Raw genomic sequence first — 23,791 nt, 5'->3', positions numbered from 1 at the left:
TAACTTTTATAATCTAACAATATTTTATACAAGATCTTATAGATTTCAGGGTTATTTGATTGATCATAAGAATATTACTTACATTTGCATGCGTCTCAGTTATGATTTTAACTGGTACACTTAAAATACAGTTATACCTCTGGACAGTGCCGTATCCAGGCAGGTGCAACAGGTGCACCCGTACAGGGCCCACTTGGAAGGGGGCCCAAAATGCATGTATTTGTTTTATTATTTTCCCAAACCTAATTAAAATTAAATGGCCTAAATACAAATTCTTGCACAGGGCACAGGAATGGATAGTTACGGCACTGATCACATGTACAGTGCTTGATTGGTTATCTGTACAAAAAGAGATTAATGGCTTATTGTTAAATGGTAAAAGTAACATAACAGTTGGTGTCACACGTGTGCAGTTTTAAATGTAGTTAATGGGAAAGTTTAAGCAAGTCCTTGCTGAATTTTTAAAAAGTTTATTAGTTTTATGTGTAACAATATTCAAACTGAAGAAAGAAGTAAAATTCAGAAGTGCAGTTTAGTTAATCGTAATAATTGTAGTACAGGTAGACCTCCTACAACGCGGTAGATACGTTCCTTGAAAATACCGCGTTGTGGGAAATCGCCTTATAGGAGGCACCAACTTAATACAAAAAACTGAAATTCGGTTCTAAAAAGAGAAAAACTTGGCGTTTGAATGGCGTTTTTTGAATTTTCCAAACCAGCCATTGCTAGCCAAGAATTTAACACTGGTTTCATAAGCTGACGACTGTCCCATTTGTTTTAAATAATCAAATATTTTTAAGGCTTTGTGTTTAAGTGCAGTTTTATTTAAAGGCACCCGTTTTCTGTTCATATCTTCTACCCATAATATTAGCGCTTGTTCCATTTTTTTCATTATAGGTGCTCTCAGACGAGCAACATTTTTCGCAAGAATAGATGATCCGGATTCGACCAAATTTCTGATTTTTTCTCCCGATTGCTTAATCGACTGAATAGTCGACTCATTTAAATTAAAATTCCTACCAATATTAGCTATTCGCTCTTGATTTTTAATTCGATCCAAAATTTCTATCTTTGTTTGAAGAGTTATAAATTTCCTTTTTAATGACAGTCCTTTCTTTTCATTCGGCATTGTTATGGCTAAAATTTTTTCATTCAGTTTTGTGGACAGTAAAAATTGCAAAAAATAACTTCCTTTCATTATGTTGTTAAAAATATAAACCCAATAGAAGTTTATACTGTATTTTGGACCATTTTTGCAATCCTCACTTATTGAAAGAGTATAAATGATCGAAAATTTAGTGATATATTTGAGTGTTTACGGTAACTGATGCACATCCATCTAGAAACCGGTCTTTCCGTAAAACTTTCAAGGGAATAACACGCCAACGTCGACAAACAGCTGTTTTCAAAGACTTTTAGCTTTGTATACCGAGCTGCGGCTCGTATCACGTGATCCGTTGCGATTTTTCTGTTATGTGAAGATAATTCGTTAGTCCGTAAAGTTCACACCTATCGGCTGCGATTGGCTCATGTATTTAATCATTCCTACAACGTAAAATTCGATTAGCGTGGAACGTATCTAAGCGTTATAGGGGGTCTACTGTATGTTCAATAGTATTAGAATTTATTTTATGTGAATCTATAACAAGGCGAAATTTGTTTTCGGTCTGAGGACGAACAATGAATTGATTCAAACAGGTAACAAGTTAATACCATTGTTTCGGGGATCATCAACGACCATCATTTGTCGCTACGGCTGCAGTGACGTAGTCTCTAGCATAAAAAATTAAATAAAACAGAATAAAAAATTGCGCGCTTGTTCTAGCCAATTTGATTGATTGTAAATTTCATCCTCTCCTCCGTATCTGGAAAACGAACTCAAGGAAGCTCAATTTTATTGAATTTTTTATTTCCTCCACGAAATAATAAAAGTTTAGACTTGTCATTTTAAAAAACAAGAGAGTTGTGTAAACTGAGGTTTAACAAACTCGACCAATAAAATTTGCAGAACGAATCAACCGTGTAATTCTCATAAAAGAGTCTTCTCTAACGCTCCCGCGGATTGCCAAAAAATTGTTTTATTGTGCGAATTGTAACTTCGTGCAACGAGTCGAAAAGGATTTCCGGAAAACACATTCCAGGAAAATACGAGCCATTCATAGAAATTTATCTTAATGGAAGGTCGAAGACAACCGTGTCCCACCTGCTGACAAATGAGATAAGTGGATTTAGCCTCAAGGAGCTTATGAGTAGAAGAAAGAATATCGAAGAAAAAAATGCATTTTAAATACAGATCAAGTTCTAGGAACAAAAACTCCTGGGATATTTTAATAACATATTTTTAAAATTCATAATAAATTCTATGTAATGTCCTTACCTATACAAAATATTTCTATCATATTTTAAGGCTTTTAAGTGTAATAATATAGGGTTTTAACACATTAATTAATATACGTTAAATTTGAAGAGTAAGAACTCATTTTCGTCAAAATTTGATTCGTTTTTTATTAGTTAATTTCTAGATTTCTTTTATATAGAAATCTAGAAATGATACCCCAAATAATTCAAAGCTAAAGATATTAAATTAATGTATATCCCTTAATTCTACGAAGGTTACAGGTTAATTAAGGCCTCGTGCTTTTAAGTATATTATTATTTAGTTTAAAAGAGCTTTTACATGTTGTAGCATATGGCCACGCTTAAAGACATTTCTACTTGTGCGTATTGTTACGCTCCAGGGCCCTTAGTCTCGAGTTTTTCGTGTTGTACTCGAATTGACGTCATCGAACTCACTCGTGTTACTGTGACTCACATAATCGGTAGTCTCGAGTTAGACCCATCGAGCGAGCTCGAAAGGCGAGCGGAAGTAGGTCATATTCACTTGTTTACGTGTATCGTTAAGCATGATGGGATTATTTACAATGCATCTGGGTTTGCGACTATACTGATTCGACCAATCAACTTTACTGTAACAAGTTGTAAACAAATCAACGTGAATTAGTTTACACGTGTTATAGTTAAAAGTTTTGTCCTATAGCAAAATGGAAACCTCCAATATTTTATTTTAAAAAAGAAACGAAGAACAAAAAGTAGTATTAGTAACATATATAGAAAATAATAAGAAAACGAACAATAAAAAATTCGACAACGAATTTACAAGAAAAAGACAATTTGATTTGTGGAGCAACTCGCATGGTGAGATGGGAAAGCATGTGAGTTATAACTGGAGACTACCGATTTGACGTCAGAGTGTGAGATGGCACCACGTGACACCTTCAACACGTTGGGAGTTGTAACATGAAAAACTGGAGACTAAGGGCCCAGGTGTGTCTTGCTTAGTAAGGGATTCGTTTAATTAACTAAACAAAGAAACGTGACAATTACCCGGAGGCATACTTTTGCACACGGCACCAAAACACTTTGGGTCGAGCAGTACAGTAACTTTTTCACACCAGGTGGCTTTGTTTGTCTGTCGAGAGAGTGTCGTTTTTCAGACGTTTCAAACGTTGAGATCGAGTTCTACGGAGTTCACTTCTAAAGTTGTCTCTGATTGAGCTTCTTTAAAATTTCTTTTAATCTGTTATTTGGGAGCTAAATATGGATGGAAAGATGGCAAATTGGGGTCTATGGGCAGAACATCAGGAGAAAAGTCTATCGCAGAAGGTAAGTGATGATTCGTGTTTGGTCTGTGTTTTACAAAGTCCAAACACATTTATAGAACTTTGAGTAAAATCTAACAAAACTTTTTTTAATTTAAAAAAAATGAAGAGATCAAGTTTAAATACTTTTTAATTAAGTTGTTTTATTTCTATGATAATTACTAAACACGTGAGTGTGTTTTGAATTTATTCGACAGATTACCACGTGCTTCGTTCCGATTTATTTCTGACTAATTAGACTACTATTTTATCATTAAATCTACACTTTAAATCGCATTTATTGTTTATTGCAATTTTGTTCGTTATTTAAAAAAGACTTAAAAAATAGATCAATTTATTTAAATAAATTAGTAAGATTGACAGAAAATTAGAAATAATATTATATTTTTTAATTATATTTTACAGTTTGAAAGTATAAAGATCAAATCTGCAAATGACGTGGAACTTGCGGTAAAGATTGCAGCAAAAAATTCTACTGAAAATTCTGTTGTTAGCGGCAAACCCGATGAACCCGGTACGATGAATTTTATTGTTATCGCTTAAAAATTAGCAATGAATTGGTTTAAATCCATTAAATTTTTTTCATTTAAATTCCAGCAATTTTTCAGATATTATACTACAGTGATTAATTATAGGATACGATTATTATTTTATTGAAGAAATTGAATATGTGTTGACTTATTTTTCTTATGTCTTTAGAAATTTCCCTTGCCGAGGAGTCATTAATGAGAAAATTTCTACATACAAAACTTGTTCGTACTTTTCAAAATGTGGAAGTTGAGAGAAAGAATCCAAATTCTCCTTTATATTCCGTCAAATCATTCGAAGAATTAAACTTGTAAGTGCAATTTTGAACATTTTAAAAGAAATATTATGTATTTAAGTGTAAAGTGTTATTCCTTATAGCATTAATTGACTTGGTTATAAACATATGTTTAAAACAGTATAATTTTAGATGAGATTTTCAATTATTTACTGGATATTTCTGTAAATAAATATAATACGAAAAGAAGATGACTTTAAAACGTAAACAAAATGTAGTAAAGAATTACAAATCTTACTGTCTTTTGACTATAAATTGAATATAATGTCTCATCGATTGTTATTTATACAATTATTTTGTTATATTTTAGTAACGTAATAAAAAAAATTACACATTGCTGTTTATATCTGCAGGCGTCCAGAACTTCTGAGAGGTGTTTACGAAATGGGATTCAATGCGCCATCTAAAATACAAGAAACAACAGTTCCAACGTTACTGGCCAATCCGTGAGTACATTTACTTTTCTACGTTATTTATAAATGTGCAGCTTACAATTATAAAGTATGTGATTTCGATAATTTTCGTCATAAAACAGAGCTCAAAATCTGATCGCCCAGTCTCAGAGTGGAACGGGAAAAACTGCCGCTTTTTTGTTGGCAGGTTTGAATAGAGTGGATCCACATAAGAGATTTCCACAGGTAATTTACGTTAATTTTAATTAATATAAGAAACTTGTCAAAACATTGAATTTAGAAACCAAATAAAAAGTTTAAAAGCGAAATAAGGTTTGTAAATTGAATTCATTTTATTTCGAATTTAGTTATTAATTTTGTCGCCAACCTACGAGTTAGCAGAACAGACCGGCTGTGTTGCAAAGCAAATGACAAAATTCTGTTCGAAAATTGGAATTCGTCTTGCGGTGAGAGGAGAAACACGTAAGTCTTGTTTTAAAATATTACCGTCTTTCTGTCTGAATAACGATCCATGCAGCAGCCTCTTACTCACCAATATTCCCGCTTCACAGATGAGTATTGGGTGACAGAATCGGTCTAGAAGTGCCGCTTGAAACTATACATTTATGAAGTTTACAATTTACAAAAGTAGTCATAAAATAATTGCTTATTTTTTTGCCTTTAGTGAGCAGAGGTGAAAAAATATGGGAGCAAGTTATCATTGGAACCCCCGGGAAAATGTTGGATTGGAGCAGGAGATTCAAACTGTTCGACCTGAAGAAAATTAAGGTGTTTGTACTGGATGAAGCCGATATTATGATCGCCACCCAAGGCCATCACGATCAATCAATCCGAATTCATAAGTAAGTTAAAGCGTATCTTGACCTTCTTTTTAAATGAAATCCTGTGTAAAATTAAGAAGAGAGTCTTCGTTTCTTACCTAGGACATTAGCAAGACATATTTCTATAATTATAATCTATAAAGTTATTTTTAGCTATTTTAATATGTCCTGCGAGTGGTTGATAAGAGAATTAATGGCTTATGTCTTTAACAGTCAACTATCTCCCGAGTGTCAGATGATGATGTTTTCTGCTACTTACACCGAAGAAATTATTGATTTTGCCAAATTGATTGTGCCTAATGCAGTTGTTTTACGGCTCAAGAAAGAAGACGAGAACCTGAACAACATCAAACAGTATTACGTGTTTTGCCGGAATATTGAGGAGAAATTTAATGCATTATCGAATATTTACGGAGTTTTATCCGTTGGCCAGGCAATTATATTTTGCCAGGTAAGTTTTAGTTATTTACAGTATTAATGTATATTCTAAACTAGTAATTGCGAATTAATTAAAATGAAAATTATAGAAAATTAGACGAAAATTAAGCTCTTATTTAAAATGTTTTTGTAATGAATTAGTAGTATTGTTAACACCCCATTGAATATCATTTATAATTAAAAGAAAAGTTCGCTTAACAAGCAGAGAAATGAGAAAATACAAATCAAATATTTCATTTCTTGTAATAAAAACTTGAAATATTTAAAATTAATATTGCAGACAAGACGTGCTGCTGCTTGGCTGTCCGAAAATATGAGAAAAGTGGGCCACGCAGTTGCCCTTTTATCTGGCGATTTGTCCATAGAGCAACGAATTGCTGTTATCAAGACGTTTAGAGATGCAAAAGTGAAGGTCCTTATTACAACCAACGTTTGTGCAAGAGGTAGGCAAACTCTTATTATTGTCTAATTATTAGAAATTGCATTCACTTCGACATAATATTAATACGATGCGATTTTTCCATAGGTATCGATATCGAACAAGTCACTTTAGTGGTAAACTTTGATTTGCCCGTCGATCAGTATGGTAACGTGGATTGCCAGACCTACCTTCATAGAATTGGGCGTACAGGGAGATTCGGAAAATCCGGAATTGCCATAAACATGGTAGATGGAAAAAGAACAATGGACATGTTAGAAAAAATTGAAGATTGCTTCAGTAAGTGAAATGTGATAATTATACTCGGTTTAAGGTTTTCTTTAACACGTAAAAGTGTGCAGAAAAACAAATATTTTAATTGTTATACTGCACATTCGAGAATATTTTTTTATTTTTAGACTTTTGTTAGATTAATTTAAACAAATAATATTTCAAATAAGTGTAATCTAGGAAGTAATTGCAAGTACGATTTTTTTCCCGTAGCTTTAGCAAATTTTTGAATTTTTAATTTAGTGATTAGATGATATTTAAGTTTGAACACGGATGAAAATTTTAAACGTGACGAATTTTCTGTTTCAGAGCGCAAGATCACCCGATTGGATGCGGAAGACGTGGACCAAATCGAAAAACTCGAAGAGAATTGAGTGCTCGGATACGACTTGTGCCGTAAAATTTCACATATTTTGTCAACTTTGTAAAAGGAATACCATTTAAAATATAGAAATTTCCATGTGTAAAATAGATATGAAGGGTAATACCGAGGCTTTTTATATTAAGTTCACTTTTGTAAATTCCGCGAGTTGGCATTTTATACACATAAGCACATTTTACGGATTCTTCTGATATTATATTTCCATGTTTGATGTGACGAAAGCATACCGAGTTTTAATTTATCAGTAAACAGATAATCTAAAATAGTCAATGTTATCGTTATGATACCGTTTCTCGTGAAAAGGTCACGTTACGGATGCTGTATAGTGTTTTTTTACTAGCAAAGATTTTTAGTTGTAAATAAAATTATTGACTTTAATGATAATTGTGTCTTAACTGTTCTTTGATATTTATTTATTACAAAACAGAATGGGGCGCAACATCTGAAGATGTGCATGTAAATCAGTAAAGTGGGTTTATTAATCAGTTGGAGATCGTCTTCTTTTTTATTTGAACTTTTAAAGATCTGCATCCACATCCATATTGTGGATCTTTAAATGCTTACAGATTTTATTTTAACATCTAAAGAACGAAAACTTCATCACTGATGAGGATACGAATTAGATTGGTCCTATATTGTGCTCCGTTTCATTCTAACTCTAAAAATCTGCATCCAAATTTCGTTTTTTGTTACATGTGTGAGATTTCTTTCTAGAATCTAAAGATCTGCATCTTCATCCTCATCTGCACTGTCCATTGATGTGGATACAGATTTTTACTTGCTAAAGTAACATTAATTATCTATACAGTATATATAATCGAGACAAGTTGATAATGATAATAATAAGCGCAGAGCCCAAACGTGAAAGTTGAAATTTGGTACACAGTTAGGTACTGTACGTCACGAAAACGCACACAAAGAAGGGGTTTTTTCGAAATTTCCCCCTGGGGGAGAGACAGGATTAATGAGAAACTACGGTATTGCAGCTTTTAAAGAATGTTAATTTTAGTGTTTAATTTTATATTTTTCAGAAAAATAACACCTTTTATCAGAGCTAGAACGGAAAACTGCAAATTCCCGCAGAGATTTTTAAAGAACCTCTTTCACTTGCTGCAGATCCAAAAGCGAATCTCAAGACGGTCTTTAACATAATCAGTCACATATGCAATTCGAAATAGTTTTTAGTAATGCCCATTTATATATATCAAAAATATAATTTTATTGTACAGTACTTTCATCTATTTTAACCAGCTGATGTACTCAGCCTTGTTCAGTTTATCTTAGAAAACATCGAACAGGTTCGATAAATTATTGCGTTTGTTAGTTGATGAATATATACATTAAATAATTACTTCCGTAGCGTTGTCCACGAATAAGTCAGACAGGAGGTATAGAATAAGGAATTATTGGTAGTTTTAAAATAGTAAATTATATTGGTTTCGTTGCATAAACATTGCAATAATTTTGCAAATATTTTAAACATAAATATAGTACTTTGAAATTCGAACAAATAGCTTTTACTCGTTAAGTATTGTTTTACTATATTCCGCTCTGTCGTCGATTAAATTCATCAATGATTAACTGGATATCCGACTTTTGCAAAGTTTCCGCTTCTATGCATAACATGGATACTGCGTTGAGATGAGTTTCAGCTATCTTAGAGCGTAAGTAGCTATTTTTTAGGCTACTTTTAAACAATGAGTTGTAGAATTTGCACAAGAACATTCTGAGCTATAGCACATTAAGATAAATAACGTACAAATCTTTATTCCATACACCATTGACAGTGGCGATGAAGTCTTCGGGCTTGGAATCTACATTGAGAACTTCAAGATGAGAGTTAAGAGGTAATATCTCATTTTGAACTATTGATGACATTCAGCCTATTCCTTTTGTCGATCATTATTTTCTTTGATAACTTAATATCACTGCGTCGACACCTGCGGACGATAAAAATTGTTATTACAATAATTTCATTATAAAGAAAATATTGGCGTCATCTTTTAGCGCAATAAATCTTTCAAAAACTGAAGGTAGTAAATATAATCTATTAATAATTATAGGTAATAATAATTAGTAAACTTCTATTATAAAGGAAATAATTTTGAATTTCTTCATATAAATATTATTAACTATAAATATGAATTACTTTATCATTGTTATTGTGTAAACGATTACATGATTATTAAGTTATACGAAATGCTTTTTCACCTAGGAGAAATACCTTGAGTTATTACGCACAAAAACGAAACATTTTACATTTCGTATATAGTCTACTTTGACTACACGTAAGATAAAAGTATTCGTAGTAATTGCAAATCATTTCTTTTTCTACTGAATACTTGCAATGAGTACATATTGAGAATTTGCAAGAAAAAGTAATTGTTAAATAGGGAACGTATCTGTTACTTGTACTGTACATAGTATAATTTGCCGATGCAATCGTATGCATTAAAACGTTTCCAGCTATCCGACTCCGTGGTGTTCGGTAGATTTGCACAGTAACAATAATAAGCAAAGAGAAGAGAGACGTTTATCTCCTTATATTAAATCCGATTTGTGAATGAATTACGAATCGCGGGTTCATATAGTTGTGTTGTAAGAAAAACCATACAGATGTACGAACAGATGTAATTTATAGGAAATGTATAAACATTGCGACAATTCCGTTGGAAAGCGTCGGTTGAGGGACAATTCAATTCGGGGCTGTTCTCGCACGAAAGGACAAAAGTGATGGGAGATAACTTACGTGAAATCGTGGGTTGCGGGAAAGCAACGGGAGAGCAGTCGTGCGCGTCTCCGAAATTTTGTATAATTTTATTTCGTGTTTATTCATCTGTTTTGTTTGTTAAACCGCGATGTGCAATAGCAGTTTGGCAAAGAAGCAAGATCTTTCTATGCTGTCGCGAAAGCAAACCAGCATCAGCAGCGATGTAAAGAAGCTATCAACTTGATCGAGTGTTTTAAAGCAATTTCGAGTACAGCAGTCGCTTTTTCGTCGGGCGTTGTCGCAACCGCTTAGATACAAGGCGCACTGATCGGGAGACAAACAGAATCCGTTTGCAATTGGATTCAGTGGAAAATGCCAGAAGAGTAAAGTGATCGTCGGTAGAAGTAGACGGCAATACCTACATGCTTGTTGACGTCCGCAGAGTTGGAGACAATTGAAAAGGGTAAATTTTTAAGACAGATGCCGGTAATTCCCAGGCTAAAAATATGTTTAATGCGAGATATTCTCCTCGACAATGATGCTTTTGTGAGAATACGAGGGCACAGGGTCAGAACCGTAATTGTCACTTACACATCGAGTTGGTAAAACTCGCCTACTTTATCTTTTGGGTGGCTTTCTATCGAGTGGCGAGGGGAGTGAACAATTCGACAAGGGTCTTTGGATAGACAGGAGACAGGTTTAACAATTAAATAAAGCATTTATTAAGATCTAAGGTTAATATAGAGGAAGTTAGATGCGAATAAATACTAAATATATACTAAACGGCAGCTCTTAGCTAAGCCTATTCCTGTTGCGGGGAGAGAGAGTTCACAAATCGCTAACAAAAATACCTCTATGAGGAAACGAACAGTATGCGTCGATAATTTCGTAGGAATCGCAATCCTTGTCGATATGGCGAACTGTATGGAAGTCCGAAACCGTGATCTGTCTTCAACTGGTGTCTTGTCCTCTCGTTGGATCGGGGCCGTTGTATGGAGGTTCGGGAGACGGTTTGCGCAGTTACCAAGTATAACTTCCAATTCAATCGCCTTGAACTTCCGGGGGCTCGAGCTTTTATTCGCTTGTCATGGGAAAGAGGTCACGTGATCGACCATGTTGACGATGACAATGCATTTTCTGACACCTATGTGTCAACTTTCCCATCTGATTGCTGACAATCGGGGTGACATCCTATCCGAAACTATTCGATAGTTTTTCTATCGGCGGATGTTTACATAGAATTAATTTAGTAACGTAAGTTAAAACAACCTCAAAACTCGTGGATCTCATACTTGGTTGCGTTATTAAGCCGGGGTGCAGAGTTTATTGACCGGAGCTCGGATAGCTCAGTCGGTAGAGCGTTAGGTTTTTAACTTAACGGTCCAGGTTTCGAGTCCCTGTTCGGTCGATTGGCTTTTTTTTTTCTTCGTTTTACCAAACGTGGTTGTGGATTGCCGCAATTGTATCTCATTTTACAAAGACTCAGGAATGCGCTCCTAACTGGATATGCGAAGAAGAAGTATACAGAGAAAATATCAGATTTGTTCGGCAGACTATGTATGTGAGTTGATTTTACATACAGCTTTTTTCTGGACGACTATCGACTCTTCGACGATTGTTTTTATTGCAATTCGATAACACGACGAATCTAGCTGTGATTAATTTCTTTAAAATCCACTTCAAAAATTAGAATATGACGACAGTGTTCTACCCACACAAAGACAGAATATTGCACTAGGAGAAAACGAAAGTGTTTTGAATCAAAGGTGACAGAAGAGCCCGGTTAGCTCACTAGGTAGCGTATTAACCTTTAACCTAACGGATCTCAATAAAACATAAAAAACCCATCACATACCGTACACCTTTTGTAATCTAAATATACTATCACAAAATACACTCATTCTATCAGCCAAATCCCTCCAATGGGGTTTGGGCTCTTCTAAATTAAATTACATTTAATAGTTTATTTTAATTAATTAAACGTACAGTAACACATTAAAATCACATTTCTGTACACTAAATAAAGTATCAAAATAATACACTCATTCTTTCAGCCCAAACGCCTCCAAAAGGATTTGGCCTTTTCTAAGTTAAATTGCTCTTCCTAATAATTTTTCTTTATAAAATTTAATGTACAATGAAGCATCAAAACCATACCACATGCCCCCTTTTGTTTTCTATATATAATATCACAATTATACGCTCATTTTTTTCCCAAATCCTTCCTTTGGGGTTTTATCCTCTCCAAACTAAATAATTCTCCAATTAATTTATTCTAACAAATCTTTCGCAAAACTGTACTTTAAAACCACAATACCTCAAACACTACTAGACAAAACTACAACAAACCTACATTGCCCAGCTTAATATCAATTCTTACTCATAACACCAATTATTTACTCCCTCCATCTAACTCATACTCATACTTGGCACTATCCTACAGTCATATAATCACCTCCATACCTAAATGCTAACACCATTTCAATTCACTTTATTTCTCTTACTTTCTCTTTCATTGTACATATTCATCACAGTTTCTTTTCCTCTTATCACTTTTATTCTTTTGTTTGTTTGTTTGTAAAATTTATAAAAAATATTTATAAAAACCTCTGGGCTGGCCCTGTTTCACCGGCCATTTCGGAGGGTAAAAAAATAAATAAAATAAAATAAAATAAAATAAATAATTACCCATTGAGATACGCGTCAATCATATTGTATATACCTTCATCTTATCATTCCTGTCTGTACTCTACTACTCATTCTTCTTCTCAACCCACAAAAAAACCCCTCAAAATACTCAACCAAATCTTCCCCTCCTTCCTTCCAATTAATTTTCCAACTAATCGTCCTAATCAAATATCATTCTTCAAACCGTAGATCATTCTTTCTTTTCCTACTTCTGCTGCACTGCTCGCACTGCTCTTAACAATAAAGATATTATAAATAGATAAACAAAAAGAAAAAGTGAAGCAGTCAACTGAACAAGAATCCAGCACTGAACCTCTCTATCGAGAAGAGTAGTCATCATTCCACACCACACAGGACAACGCCCCTGTTGGAGACTGTGTGGTGGCTGTTATCTTCATCTATTCTCATAAGCATTATCTCCCTGTCACGTGGTAAAGTTTTCCAGCACTCCCCTTGTACTTTTATCCCCTGTACATTTTCTAAAAGTATCATTCTACGTCTCCCTGGCTGACCAGGTGGAGTTTTTCCGGGTTTCCTTCACCTCCTTTCTTCCCAAATGGGGGTCAGTTTCCCAGTAACATTCACAGGCCTCCCGGAAGGCTGTTGCACATACTAAAACTGGTATTGCACTCCCCTCAAAATTCTATTCCAAATTTGCTGGAGCTCTTTATCGCTGGATTTCTCACTGTGGCTTCGCTCTGAGACATCCAAAAAACTGGTTAGGTCAGATTGGTTAGCAATGCATACTGCAACTATTCTATCTATCTTTCCCTTCCTCTTGGTCAACAAAAATTGGTAAGTTAAATAAACATCACATAAAATATAACACAGAATAAAAACTAAGACATAACAAATACACGTAAACTTATGAGCCCTACTTGGGACGCCTATAAACCCACTTAGAAACACTAACCAACGCAAACACTCTTCAATATATAACATTCTTAACCTCTTTGTGCTCCCTGAGCGGCAAGCGGCCTAAAACCACAAATAATGAAAAAAAAAAAAAAAACAAACAAACAAACGAACCTGGGTTCAATCCCGAATCGGGCGAGAGATTTTTGTATTGTTCGACGCATTTTGGTCGTTGCTGTATTTGAAATTGAAGGCGCATGTCACGACAGGATTTATTGAACTGACTGCAGTCTCTTTTGTCAAATGTAATTTTATGAATGAAGAATTAACATTACTATGCAAATGTTCTAATAATAAACATGAAACCTGTCGATGACATATTTAAAACAAACAAATATAGTCCATTTTACTTTTCTTTATTTATCTACGGTTTTAGAAGACCGATGCCATCGGCGTTCAGTAAAACATCGATGTCATCCCAAAATTACATCTTAAATGAAATACGAAATTTTCGAGATACCGTATTTTTACGTTCATTTAAAAAATTAATTGTTAGTTGGATCTGCTTCGCCGTTACTAAAGAACTGTACTTGAAACTCCTTCAGTTTGTATCGTGCTTAAATAAATGCACAAGTCGTTTAACCTGGAATCGTCAAATTTATACAGTCGTAACTATCCTGTCATCGGCGGATTTGCAAACTAATTGATGTTCGACTTAAATTTACGATAGTGAGTCGAGTCGACAGTGACGTCACCAAATGTCGTTGGGCAACTGACACATCAGACTAGGGCAACTGACACATCAGACTAGAGCCACTGCATGGACTAAAGATGAAGTGGGACGCTGGTAAATGCAGGATGTTAAAACTCGTATAAATACGGCTGGTCGTTAACGAATGCGAAAATATTCGCGATCGACTTTGGAAAACAGTTGTTAAGTAAGAATGGGAAAACTGCAAGGCTAAAGAAAAATATTACAAAGCGATTACTTCGCGTGCGTTTGACACCGCAAGACCGGTCCGAGCTAAGCGCAAGTTAAAAAAGACGCGGCCAAAAAGAACAGTACTGACGAGGGTGGGATTCGAACCCACACGGGTAAAACCCAATGGATTAACAGTCAATCGCCTTAACCGCTCGGCCATCTCGTCCTTAGAATTAACTCTATCTTTCGATACATGCTTTTTCGCCAATCACTCCACAACGCTTAGCAACAACAGTTGCACACGTAATATTGGCTTCAGTAGCGTACCATATTTGGCGAGTGATCGGGTGATGGCGTCGTCGCTAACATGGGACACTGTCTCACAGCGTAAGTATTTCGTCTCCGAACACCGAAAACTTAATGGTTGGGCGATGTGGCGTCTTCTTGTCTGTAGTGATATGGCTTTCTACCTTACTGGAATGCCAGCGTACCGCTACGAACCAACTGAAATCGCGCCGGTTAGTTCTGCAAGCGCGCGCAGGCAGAGAAATCGGTGTAATACAAGCCCTAACGTGCAACTAAAAAAGGTAAAAAGAAACGAATTGGGCGAAGCAAAGCACTTGTTATCAATTCGCAGACGTTATGTTCGTTCCGTCGATAGCTCAGCTGGTAGAGCAGTGGACTGTAGTGGCTATAGCTATCCATAGGTCGGTGGTTCAAATCCGCCTCGACGGACTTGATTGTTTTTTTCTCACGTTTGGCGCCAAAACTTATGACAACTAATTCGCAGACGCTATATTCGTTCCGTCGATAGCTCAGCTGGTAGAGCAGTGGACTGTAGTGGCTATAGCTATCCATAGGTCGGTAGTTCAATTCCGCCTCGACGGACGTGATTGTTTTTTTTGTCACGTTCGGCGTCAAAACTTATGAGAGCAAATTCGCACCTTCGCTGTACATGTCGTTTCGAGAACACGCGTATGCCAAAATACTCGTCCTGTGAGAATTCAGTTTTCATTTTTCGTTGCAGAAGTCACGAGCGAAGTGTGATAATCTGAAGATACTCTTAAAAGGAATTATATAATTTTCTACGTAAACCAACTTAAATAAATAATTTACTTTAATGTTCACTTAAAATGTTTAAAAATGATAGAAAATTTTGGCGTAAAAATAATATAACCTAAAAAGGCTATAAACTTCAACATCCTGAAAAACTGCTATGTCACTCAACATTTAACAAGAAATGGGGATGTTTTGCTTCCTTCTTCCACCCCTTATATCTTAGAATTTTGCACACCACCTGGTCCAATGACACAGCATTTCTGGGCAGTGGCGTACCGTGGGTGTCAGCCGCCCGGGGCGGAGGAAAATTTCGGCCCCCACTTATTTAGTTATTTCAATTTAAAAGACCAAAATTCAGTTTTGTCACGGAACAAGAAATGAAAAATTCGGTGGTAGTGCAGCGACTTGTTTAAAATAGTTCTATTGGATATTAATGGTGTATATGAACGCGAATGAATCGTACAAGCAGAAGAAAAAGGCCAACAGGTTTCGCAGGAACTCCTCGGATGAAAAAGTTACTAGTTCACCCGGCGAGCCGATTCCCGGACTTTCCGGACGATAGCACTGGAGGTAATGGATGGCTGCCGTCGGTTAGTCGAAACCTTGCCGTCTTTCTCCATCCATTTCCATTTCCACAAAGACTGTCTTTATCAGAAGGCGGTAAACGTGAATTAGTTAAGTCCACGACCACGTTTTAAACTAAAACAACATTTATTTACAACAATCTTACGAGTACACTTGAGAGAGAGCTACACGTGTTCATGGCAGCGATCACCCGACAAGAAAAAGGCAACAATACCTAGAATCCCATCCGGGAAAATCCCTTGTCCCCGTTTTTCAATCCGGGATTCACGGGAAACTCCTAGAGGAGTGGCGCCATCTCACCAGTCCGTGATTTGTCGCCGCAGCACTATCGTAGGCGCGATGCAAATATAGATTAGGATGTTTCAAATTTTTACAAGATATTATTATTATTTATTGTGAAATTTTGCCGCCCCCTAAAAAGTGCTGCCCGGGGCGGGCCGCCCCTGCCGCCCCCACTACAGTACGCCACTGTTTCTGGAAAAAAGATGAGGTAATATTCGGGGATAAAAGGGCAAGTTTCCATACACTCGAAGCAGTTCTTCCAGACCTTGCCATAGGAAGGCAGTTCACGAAGAGAAGGAACATGCCATAGGGCCGGCAGATTATGCCATATCGACTCGTCCAGCATACCCATCGGCCCACTGAGTGAATATGCTACGGTCTTACTATTAAACCACGGTAATATGATGTTATTGTAAACTCTCTCTCTCCTACGGATTATAGTCATAGAGTAGACATATGTTTTATGTTTTGTTGTTTATTTACTTGTCCTTGTTATTTTGGTCTTCTGTGATTAAATTGTTGATTTTTATATTAATGACTTTCGTAGTCGAGTATATATTCCTTATGCACAACCCCACACAGAATCTTACTACTCGGGTTCTGTTAAATTAAGCCATTCAGTGACAAAGTGAGCGGATCTAACAGATCTGACGATTAGAGGGCCTTGACCCTCGTCTGTATTCTCACAGAAGGCTACAGTTCGCTATTTCGCGCAGAATTTAAAGAAAAGCTGTAATTGCGCCTGCTTTCCAGAGGCGGCGTAAGGCGTGGGCGACGTGGGCCACCGCCTACGGCCTCGCTGTCCGAGGGGCCTCGCTGTCCGAGGGGCCTCGCGCTTCGAAGGTTTATGCATTACATAAAAGCTGTAAACTCAACGAAAAAATTTTACTCGTCATAAAACGATAAATATATTGACATACCAAATTTTTTATTTGTCTAGCAACATTTGCTGGCGTTAGGTTGCTATCGCGGGGAATCCTTGCCAGCCAGAGCTGGGGATTTCCCATTGTGTTTGTTTACGTTACTTTCACGATTCTCAACGGCTAGAAAACCAATCAAAGTATCGCAGTAAAGTATTCCGTAAATAATGGAGTTAAAACTCGAATATTAAATATTAATCTCAGGTCATTTTTTACACTTTGCGGTTGTCATAGCTAGAATCTCAGCTAGTTCTTCTGTGGCAGCAAAAACATTTTTTGGTTTTATTCAGAAAATTTATTTGGTATTTTCAAGTTCCAGCAAACGCTGGGAATTAATCAAAGGCAAATTAAAGCTTACTATGAAGCCTTTATCAGACACAAGGTGAGAAAGCAGAATCGAGGCAGTGAATGCCGTATTATTGCAATTTGATGTTGAATGCATCGAAAGCTTAAAAAATCAAACGGAACAATCAGACACACTCAGTGATTGTGATTCGGTTTTAAACGAAATGCTCAGTTTAGAATGTATCATATCATTACATGTATGGTATGAGATATTATCGCGTGTTAATATCATAAGCAATTATGACAATCTTTACAAGTCCATTTAAATAATGCTCTTGAACATTTGTGTACGTTTTGTGACTGGATTAAAGAATATCGACAAACTGGATTCGAAAAATACTTGTCTGACGCTCGTCAATTTATTGAGAATAGCAGTTATGAACTGCCAAAAGACTTTAAAAACGAAAGGGTAGCCAAAAAGAAAAGGATGCTCGATGATGAAGGCAGCGATCAACCTATACAGTCTCCCAAAAGCAGGTATGAAACAGATTTTTTTTAACACCACGATTGATTCTATAATAAGCAATATGGATTCGAGATTTATGTCTTTAAATCAACATTTTGAAAATTTTGGTTTTCTCTATGAGCTAAGCAAGTTAAAAAATATTCCAAAAGAGCAAATATTAAAAATCTGTCACAACCTTACGAATTATATGAAGAATTACAAACAATGACCCCAAATTTACCAACTTCATTAAAGATGTGAAACAGCTGCTCCAATACATAACAGAAAATGACTTGAAAGAAATTTACCCAAATATTTACATTGCCGTTCGAATTTTGTTAACAATACCGGTAAGTACAGCCTACGTTGAAAGGAGCTTTTCAAAATTAAAAGTAATAAAAGATTATTTAAGAAATACAATGGGTCAGGAAAGACTTTCAGCTTTGGCAGTTTTATCTATTGAAGCATATAAGCTGAATTACGATACAATTATTAAGGAGTTCAGTAAGGCTAAAAGCAGGAAATTTCTGTTTCTTTAATTTTTTTAAATGTTAGTTAAAGAATATAGTTTGCATTTTTAGGAATAAAAATTTGACAGTTTCAACTGCTTTTTATTTTATAAAATCCGTTTTCTTGCGCCACCAGAGGGCCTCGCGAAGAGTACCTTGCCCACAGCAAATTTAGGTCTTGCCCCGCCGCTGCTGCTTTCGAACACCGTTTGTGTCCTCACAGAAACGCCTGAAAAAAAAAAAATTAATATTTGAAACGAAATAGCGGATTATTCACACACCTGTGTTCATGTATGCACGTTCGATCAACCAGGAAGAAAGAACAGACGGAAGTTTATTTTCGAGCATGTGAAGTCGATGCGGAAGTAACGGTCAAGATCGCGTTACAGCGTGTTCCGTTCTGTCCGTGCTTTATTAGCGTTGCACATTGCAAACGAAACCAGACCGAAGATTGAAGATATAGTCCTGTGCGCGAGCGAACATTTAACGTAACTGAAAATCTGTCGGCATTTCAGTTTGAAATGCCAACAGTTACGTTCAGTTACGAATGAGAAATAAGAGCCACCGTTCTTGTGCAAATTTCACAGCTTATTGTTTAAAAGTAGCCTAAAATAATAGCTACTTACGCTCTAAGATAGCTGAAACTCATCTCAACGCAGTATCCATGTTATGCATAGAAGCGGAAACTGTGCAAAAGTCGGATATCCAGTTAATCATTGATGAATTTAATCGACGACAGAGCGGAATATAGTAAAACAATACTTAACGAGTAAAAGCTATTTGTNGCCAATGGTGCCCCTTGTCAGTTACCTTGCGCAGTAGCAGTTGACGGTGTTGAGTAAATTTCGTGCAGGTAAAGATGAGGTGGAAAGAGTCGTCCTTTTCTTGAATGTTACAGTCACATAGTCCATTTCCTTTATTAAGGAACCTGTGTAAATAACTTTTGAAGTTACCATGCCCCGTTAGGATTTGAGTAAGAACGTGAGTCGTGCTCAGATGCTTCAGGTGAGGCCTCCTGATGACGTCTGGGATAAATTGAAAGGTATTGCGTCCAGTGGGGCTGTTTTCCCAGTCAGATTGCCACCAAGCCATGATGACAGAGTGAAGTTCATTGCACAAGAAGGAGACTGGAATTGCTGTGTACGAGTAGTTAGAAGCTACAATGTGAGCATTTTTAGCAAGCTTATCAACATTTTCGTTTTCACTGGTACCAGAGTGCCCCTTGACCCAGTGGAAGCTTATGTGAACCTTTCCTTCCAATGCCTTTATGGTGTTCAGACAGTTCTGGATGATTGGAAGTTTATAATTTTCATTTTTAATTTGGTGCAGTGCCGTACGGCTATCACTAATAATGTAGATTTTATTACCTTTATAGTATTGGATGTTATTATGGATATGATTGAGTGACTTCCAAATGGCAAGTGACTCTGCCTGATTTATTGTACAGTTTTCATTTAATTTGTAAGCAGCTTTCCAGAAAAAATTTTTGTGGGGTCTTCAAGACAGGCTGCAGCTCCAACTGCCCCCGAAGCCCTTGAACCATTTGTATATATGCATAGGCCCTTTACAGATGGAAAGTGTTGTAGGTCAAAGTTGTTAGAAATAATGTTGGCTGGGTGTATTGCTGGTTGGGAGATGTTTAGGTCCAGCCCAAGGTTGATAATCTTGTCCACTAAAGTATGTACAGATTTAGGGACATTTAGATTGTCCAGCGTCTTATGGATGGCATCTGTGTGTTTATTGGTGAGGATAGACTTAATGATGAGGTTCTTTAGAAACTTGTAGGTAATGATTAGATTGGATCGAAGGCGACAGTTCGCGATTTCGCCTGCAATTCAAATAAAAGTTGTAATGACCAGTTGCACTTTTCGCGTTGTGATTGTTTTCATCAAAGCATTCGTTTAACTCGGCCGACACAAATTCGAAGATTTGAAGGCGAGAAGAAACTCAGATGCGTCGCCTGGCACCTGAAGAGAAGATTTGATATTTGAATCGAAATAACGTATTATTGACACACCTGTGTTCAGGTACTTTTCGTACGATCAACTAGGAAGAAAGAACAGGTGAAAGTTTGTTTACGCGCATGTCAAGTCGATGCGGAAGTGAGTTCGAGTTACAACGAGTTCCGTTCTGTCCGTGCTTTATTACTGTTGCGCATTCCAAACGAAACCAGTCTGAAGATTGTAGATAACGTCCTGTGCGGTAGCGAACATTCAGCGTAACTAAAATTCTGTCGTAATTTCAGTTTTGGAATGAGAAATAACAGCCACCAGCGAGTGTAAAAATTCAGTTGGAGGCAATTGCAAAAACGTACCCCTGGCGGGACTCGAACCCGCAATCCCCGGTTTAGGAGACCGATGCCTTATCCATTAGGTTCAGCTTTTCTTATTCTTCAAATCGCCTGCGAAGTGTTAAGGAATGGAAACAGAAATATGAAGTGGAAAATACCGTCATTATAACGAGTGGTTCAGAAAGGAAAGGAACATTAAATTTTCTGAGAAACAATCTCTGATCCATCATCCTTGGAATGTGAGACTTATTTTACTTTGAAGAAGTTTTCATCGAAAACATCGCTCAAATACTGTTGGTTTACTAATACTATTTAACAGAATAGGTATTGCACTCTCTTTAATATATTCCTCTCCAGATGTTTTGAAATATTACGCAAATACAATTTTACAAGAGTTTGATAATCTTTTCTTGAGAGAAGAAGAGGACAGGATTCTTAAGGCTAAGTACCATTTATGGTATCTAGAAATTTTAGACAACATACCGGTGCTTTTACATTTATTATCAGCAGTTACCGTTTATTGTTAAAAAACGATCATACAGATTCGTCTAAATAAATTTCGCTTAACATCAGTGGCGTGCCGTGACATTTGATGATAGGGAAGCTGTGTTTCTGTAAGAAGCCGACTTCCAGGGGAGATCAGTTAATTCTTTAAATGTATTTTTAATATATTATTTATCTGACGTAATTAATAAATAGTTATTAATAAAGTTCAATATAATTAACTCTATTATTAGATTCAATAGATTCCCTATGCCCTCTAAATGCCGATTCTCGCTTTGATAAAAGCATAGAACATCTATTAATTTAAATATATCTATTAGCCGTAATTATTTCGTTATAATTTTCAATATTTATTTTATATTGTTTACTAATGTTAAATTCTATTCCGCTTCTATTTCCAAATTGCTTCAAATACGAAAGAATCGACGATTTTCGTGTCTTTTGCCAGCTAAATTGTCAAAGCCATTCTTATTCCACGCACTAATTTCATTTGAAAATAGTAGGCGAGCCAACAAAACAATTTTTGCATTTTTATGCATTTACAGAGCCATTTTATCGTGAAAATGTCGAACAAATTTTTTTATTGAAGCGTTTATATTTAACTTGGGCATTGGCCTTTCTCTTTTAATAATGTTTTCTTTTTCATTATATGATCTCGAACCAAAACTTTTTAAAAATGAATTTTCAATAACGCAATTACATTCTAAATCGCTAGCTATAAGGGCTAAAATTCAAAATAATATAATAAAAACTTACTTGGTGAAATAAAATGTGTGGTGGATATACATACCTGGTACAAAATATTCTTCAATTGTATGAATATACTTTTAAAGAAAATTATAATTAAATATAGCTTTGTAAAGAAACTACATAAAAATAACATAAAATCTTCTTTACTTTTTAAAATCTTAACCACTTAGTCAAATAGCACCCTACGAGTGGAATCGGAGACGGTCATGCTAGGTGTGCGGTGCGTGCATACACGCGGGCTGCCAAATCCCCAGGGTGCCCATACCGGTTAATGTCAAATGCCTCTTTTGTCGCATCACTAGTATATCTCAAAGGACGCGACAGGGTTGTTGTAAATTTTAAACGTTTCTCATCATAGCTGTAAAAATCTAAATATGTTAAACTTAATAGTCATTTGTTTTCTAACTAATTCGTTTTAGGACCAGGTGTCCTCCGAAATTTCCAAAATTTACAACTTTTCGGTCACTCTCGTTGAACTGGAAAAATTTCTGTCTTTATTACATCTAATACAGTATTTCGAAGAAATCAGTCCCCACTGTACTCGGCTATAGATTGGTTCGGTTAAGCTTTTGTTTAAGTAATATTCCGGCTCTTTCGTCAGGGTTTTGTTTATGTCCCCAATTCCCTAATCGCTTAATTATTTAACTACTTCTTAAGTAGAAATAAGTCGACTTTACTTTGTACTCGAATATTTGTAGTCTCGGGAAAAAAGTAGAAAGACAAATTTTTATGACAAACGGATACATAAATCGTAAATTTAAGGAAAATAAATTCTAGAGCTTTTTCCGTACCTCATGCATCTCTCTCATTCATTAAATTTAGTTGTAAATTATGCTGTCAAAGTAACAGTGAATTTTTAACATTGTATTGTACAAGAATTGTACACTTGTTTTCTACATCCCCTTATAGATGGGACATACGAAATCGCAACATCACTGGTTTAACATTTAAGTCCGTAAGTAATATAAGATGGGAGAGCAAAATAAAAGCAGAATATATATATATATATCAAATATTTTAATGGATTTTTTTTAAACTCTTGCCAACTATACAGAACTATCATAAAAGCATACCAATAAACTCTCATCTGTTGAATTAAGTTATAAATCTACTCGCGGTTCACGTAATGGGACGAGGGCGGCCAGATATCTAGCGGGCGGGCGGCTGACAGCCCGGAACCGGTCTTGGATAGAATCATTGGAAGCGTTATACCATATTTTGGTGTGTAGCATTTACCAGCTAAACCACATGAGGTTGGTGCTATGCCTATAATCTGACTGCTTTACACCGTTCAAATATTTTCGCTGAGGAAGCTGTCCCGTATTCGACAATGCAGCGCTTCCATTCCGCCACCGATATTCGAATATACAACTGCAATTTTATCGTTTTTTTCTCATGTAGTATAGAAATTTATAATAAGATACATAATGCGGTTATAATAAAATATTAATTTCAATTAATTTAAAGTACGTTAAAATATGAAAATAATCGCGCAATATGTATTTATATTTAAGAAAATACGAGGAATGCGGCGCTTCCACCGCTTCCAAGGACGACACGCCGCTGCTCTTCTTTCACTCCACTCCATGACACGCGGAATTCAAGTAGACTCGTCGTGCAAGCGAGCGCTTCAAAGAAGCGTGAAGCTTGGATAAGCTATTTAACGTATTGTACCGTAACAT

At 36.0% G+C, this 23,791-nt stretch overlaps 1 protein-coding gene and 4 non-coding genes across 5 annotated transcripts; 4 read left to right on the top strand and 1 right to left on the bottom strand.

The window, feature by feature from the left end:
* The first annotated feature begins 3,518 nt into the window (after nt 1–3,518).
* LOC111641308 (DEAD-box helicase Dbp80-like) lies at nt 3,519–7,579 on the top strand. The gene is made up of 11 exons (XM_023387459.1): nt 3,519–3,663; nt 4,065–4,173; nt 4,359–4,497; nt 4,836–4,928; nt 5,018–5,120; nt 5,243–5,357; nt 5,560–5,737; nt 5,930–6,167; nt 6,435–6,597; nt 6,681–6,872; nt 7,173–7,579. Exons 1-11 carry the CDS (start codon nt 3,598–3,600, stop codon nt 7,235–7,237), a joined length of 1,461 nt encoding a protein of 486 aa, XP_023243227.1. The 5' UTR covers nt 3,519–3,597; the 3' UTR covers nt 7,238–7,579.
* A 3,711-nt stretch (nt 7,580–11,290) lies between these two features.
* Trnak-uuu lies at nt 11,291–11,363 on the top strand. Its single transcript has one exon. It is a non-coding gene; the product is annotated as a tRNA-Lys (tRNA).
* Nucleotides 11,364–14,564: 3,201 nt separating this feature from the next.
* Trnan-guu lies at nt 14,565–14,646 on the bottom strand. Its single transcript has one exon. It is a non-coding gene; the product is annotated as a tRNA-Asn (tRNA).
* A 425-nt stretch (nt 14,647–15,071) lies between these two features.
* Trnay-gua lies at nt 15,072–15,155 on the top strand. Its single transcript is given in 2 exon segments — nt 15,072–15,108; nt 15,120–15,155. It is a non-coding gene; the product is annotated as a tRNA-Tyr (tRNA).
* A 69-nt stretch (nt 15,156–15,224) lies between these two features.
* Trnay-gua lies at nt 15,225–15,308 on the top strand. The gene is given in 2 exon segments: nt 15,225–15,261; nt 15,273–15,308. It is a non-coding gene; the product is annotated as a tRNA-Tyr (tRNA).
* Nucleotides 15,309–23,791: the final 8,483 nt, after the last annotated feature.

The sequence above is a fragment of the Centruroides sculpturatus genome, unplaced genomic scaffold (genome assembly GCF_000671375.1).
Source record: "Centruroides sculpturatus isolate CEXI.00-Female unplaced genomic scaffold, Cexi_2.0 scaffold1344, whole genome shotgun sequence".
NCBI classification, from domain to species: domain Eukaryota; kingdom Metazoa; phylum Arthropoda; class Arachnida; order Scorpiones; family Buthidae; genus Centruroides; species Centruroides sculpturatus.
This window is presented reverse-complemented; position numbering and strand designations above follow the sequence as displayed.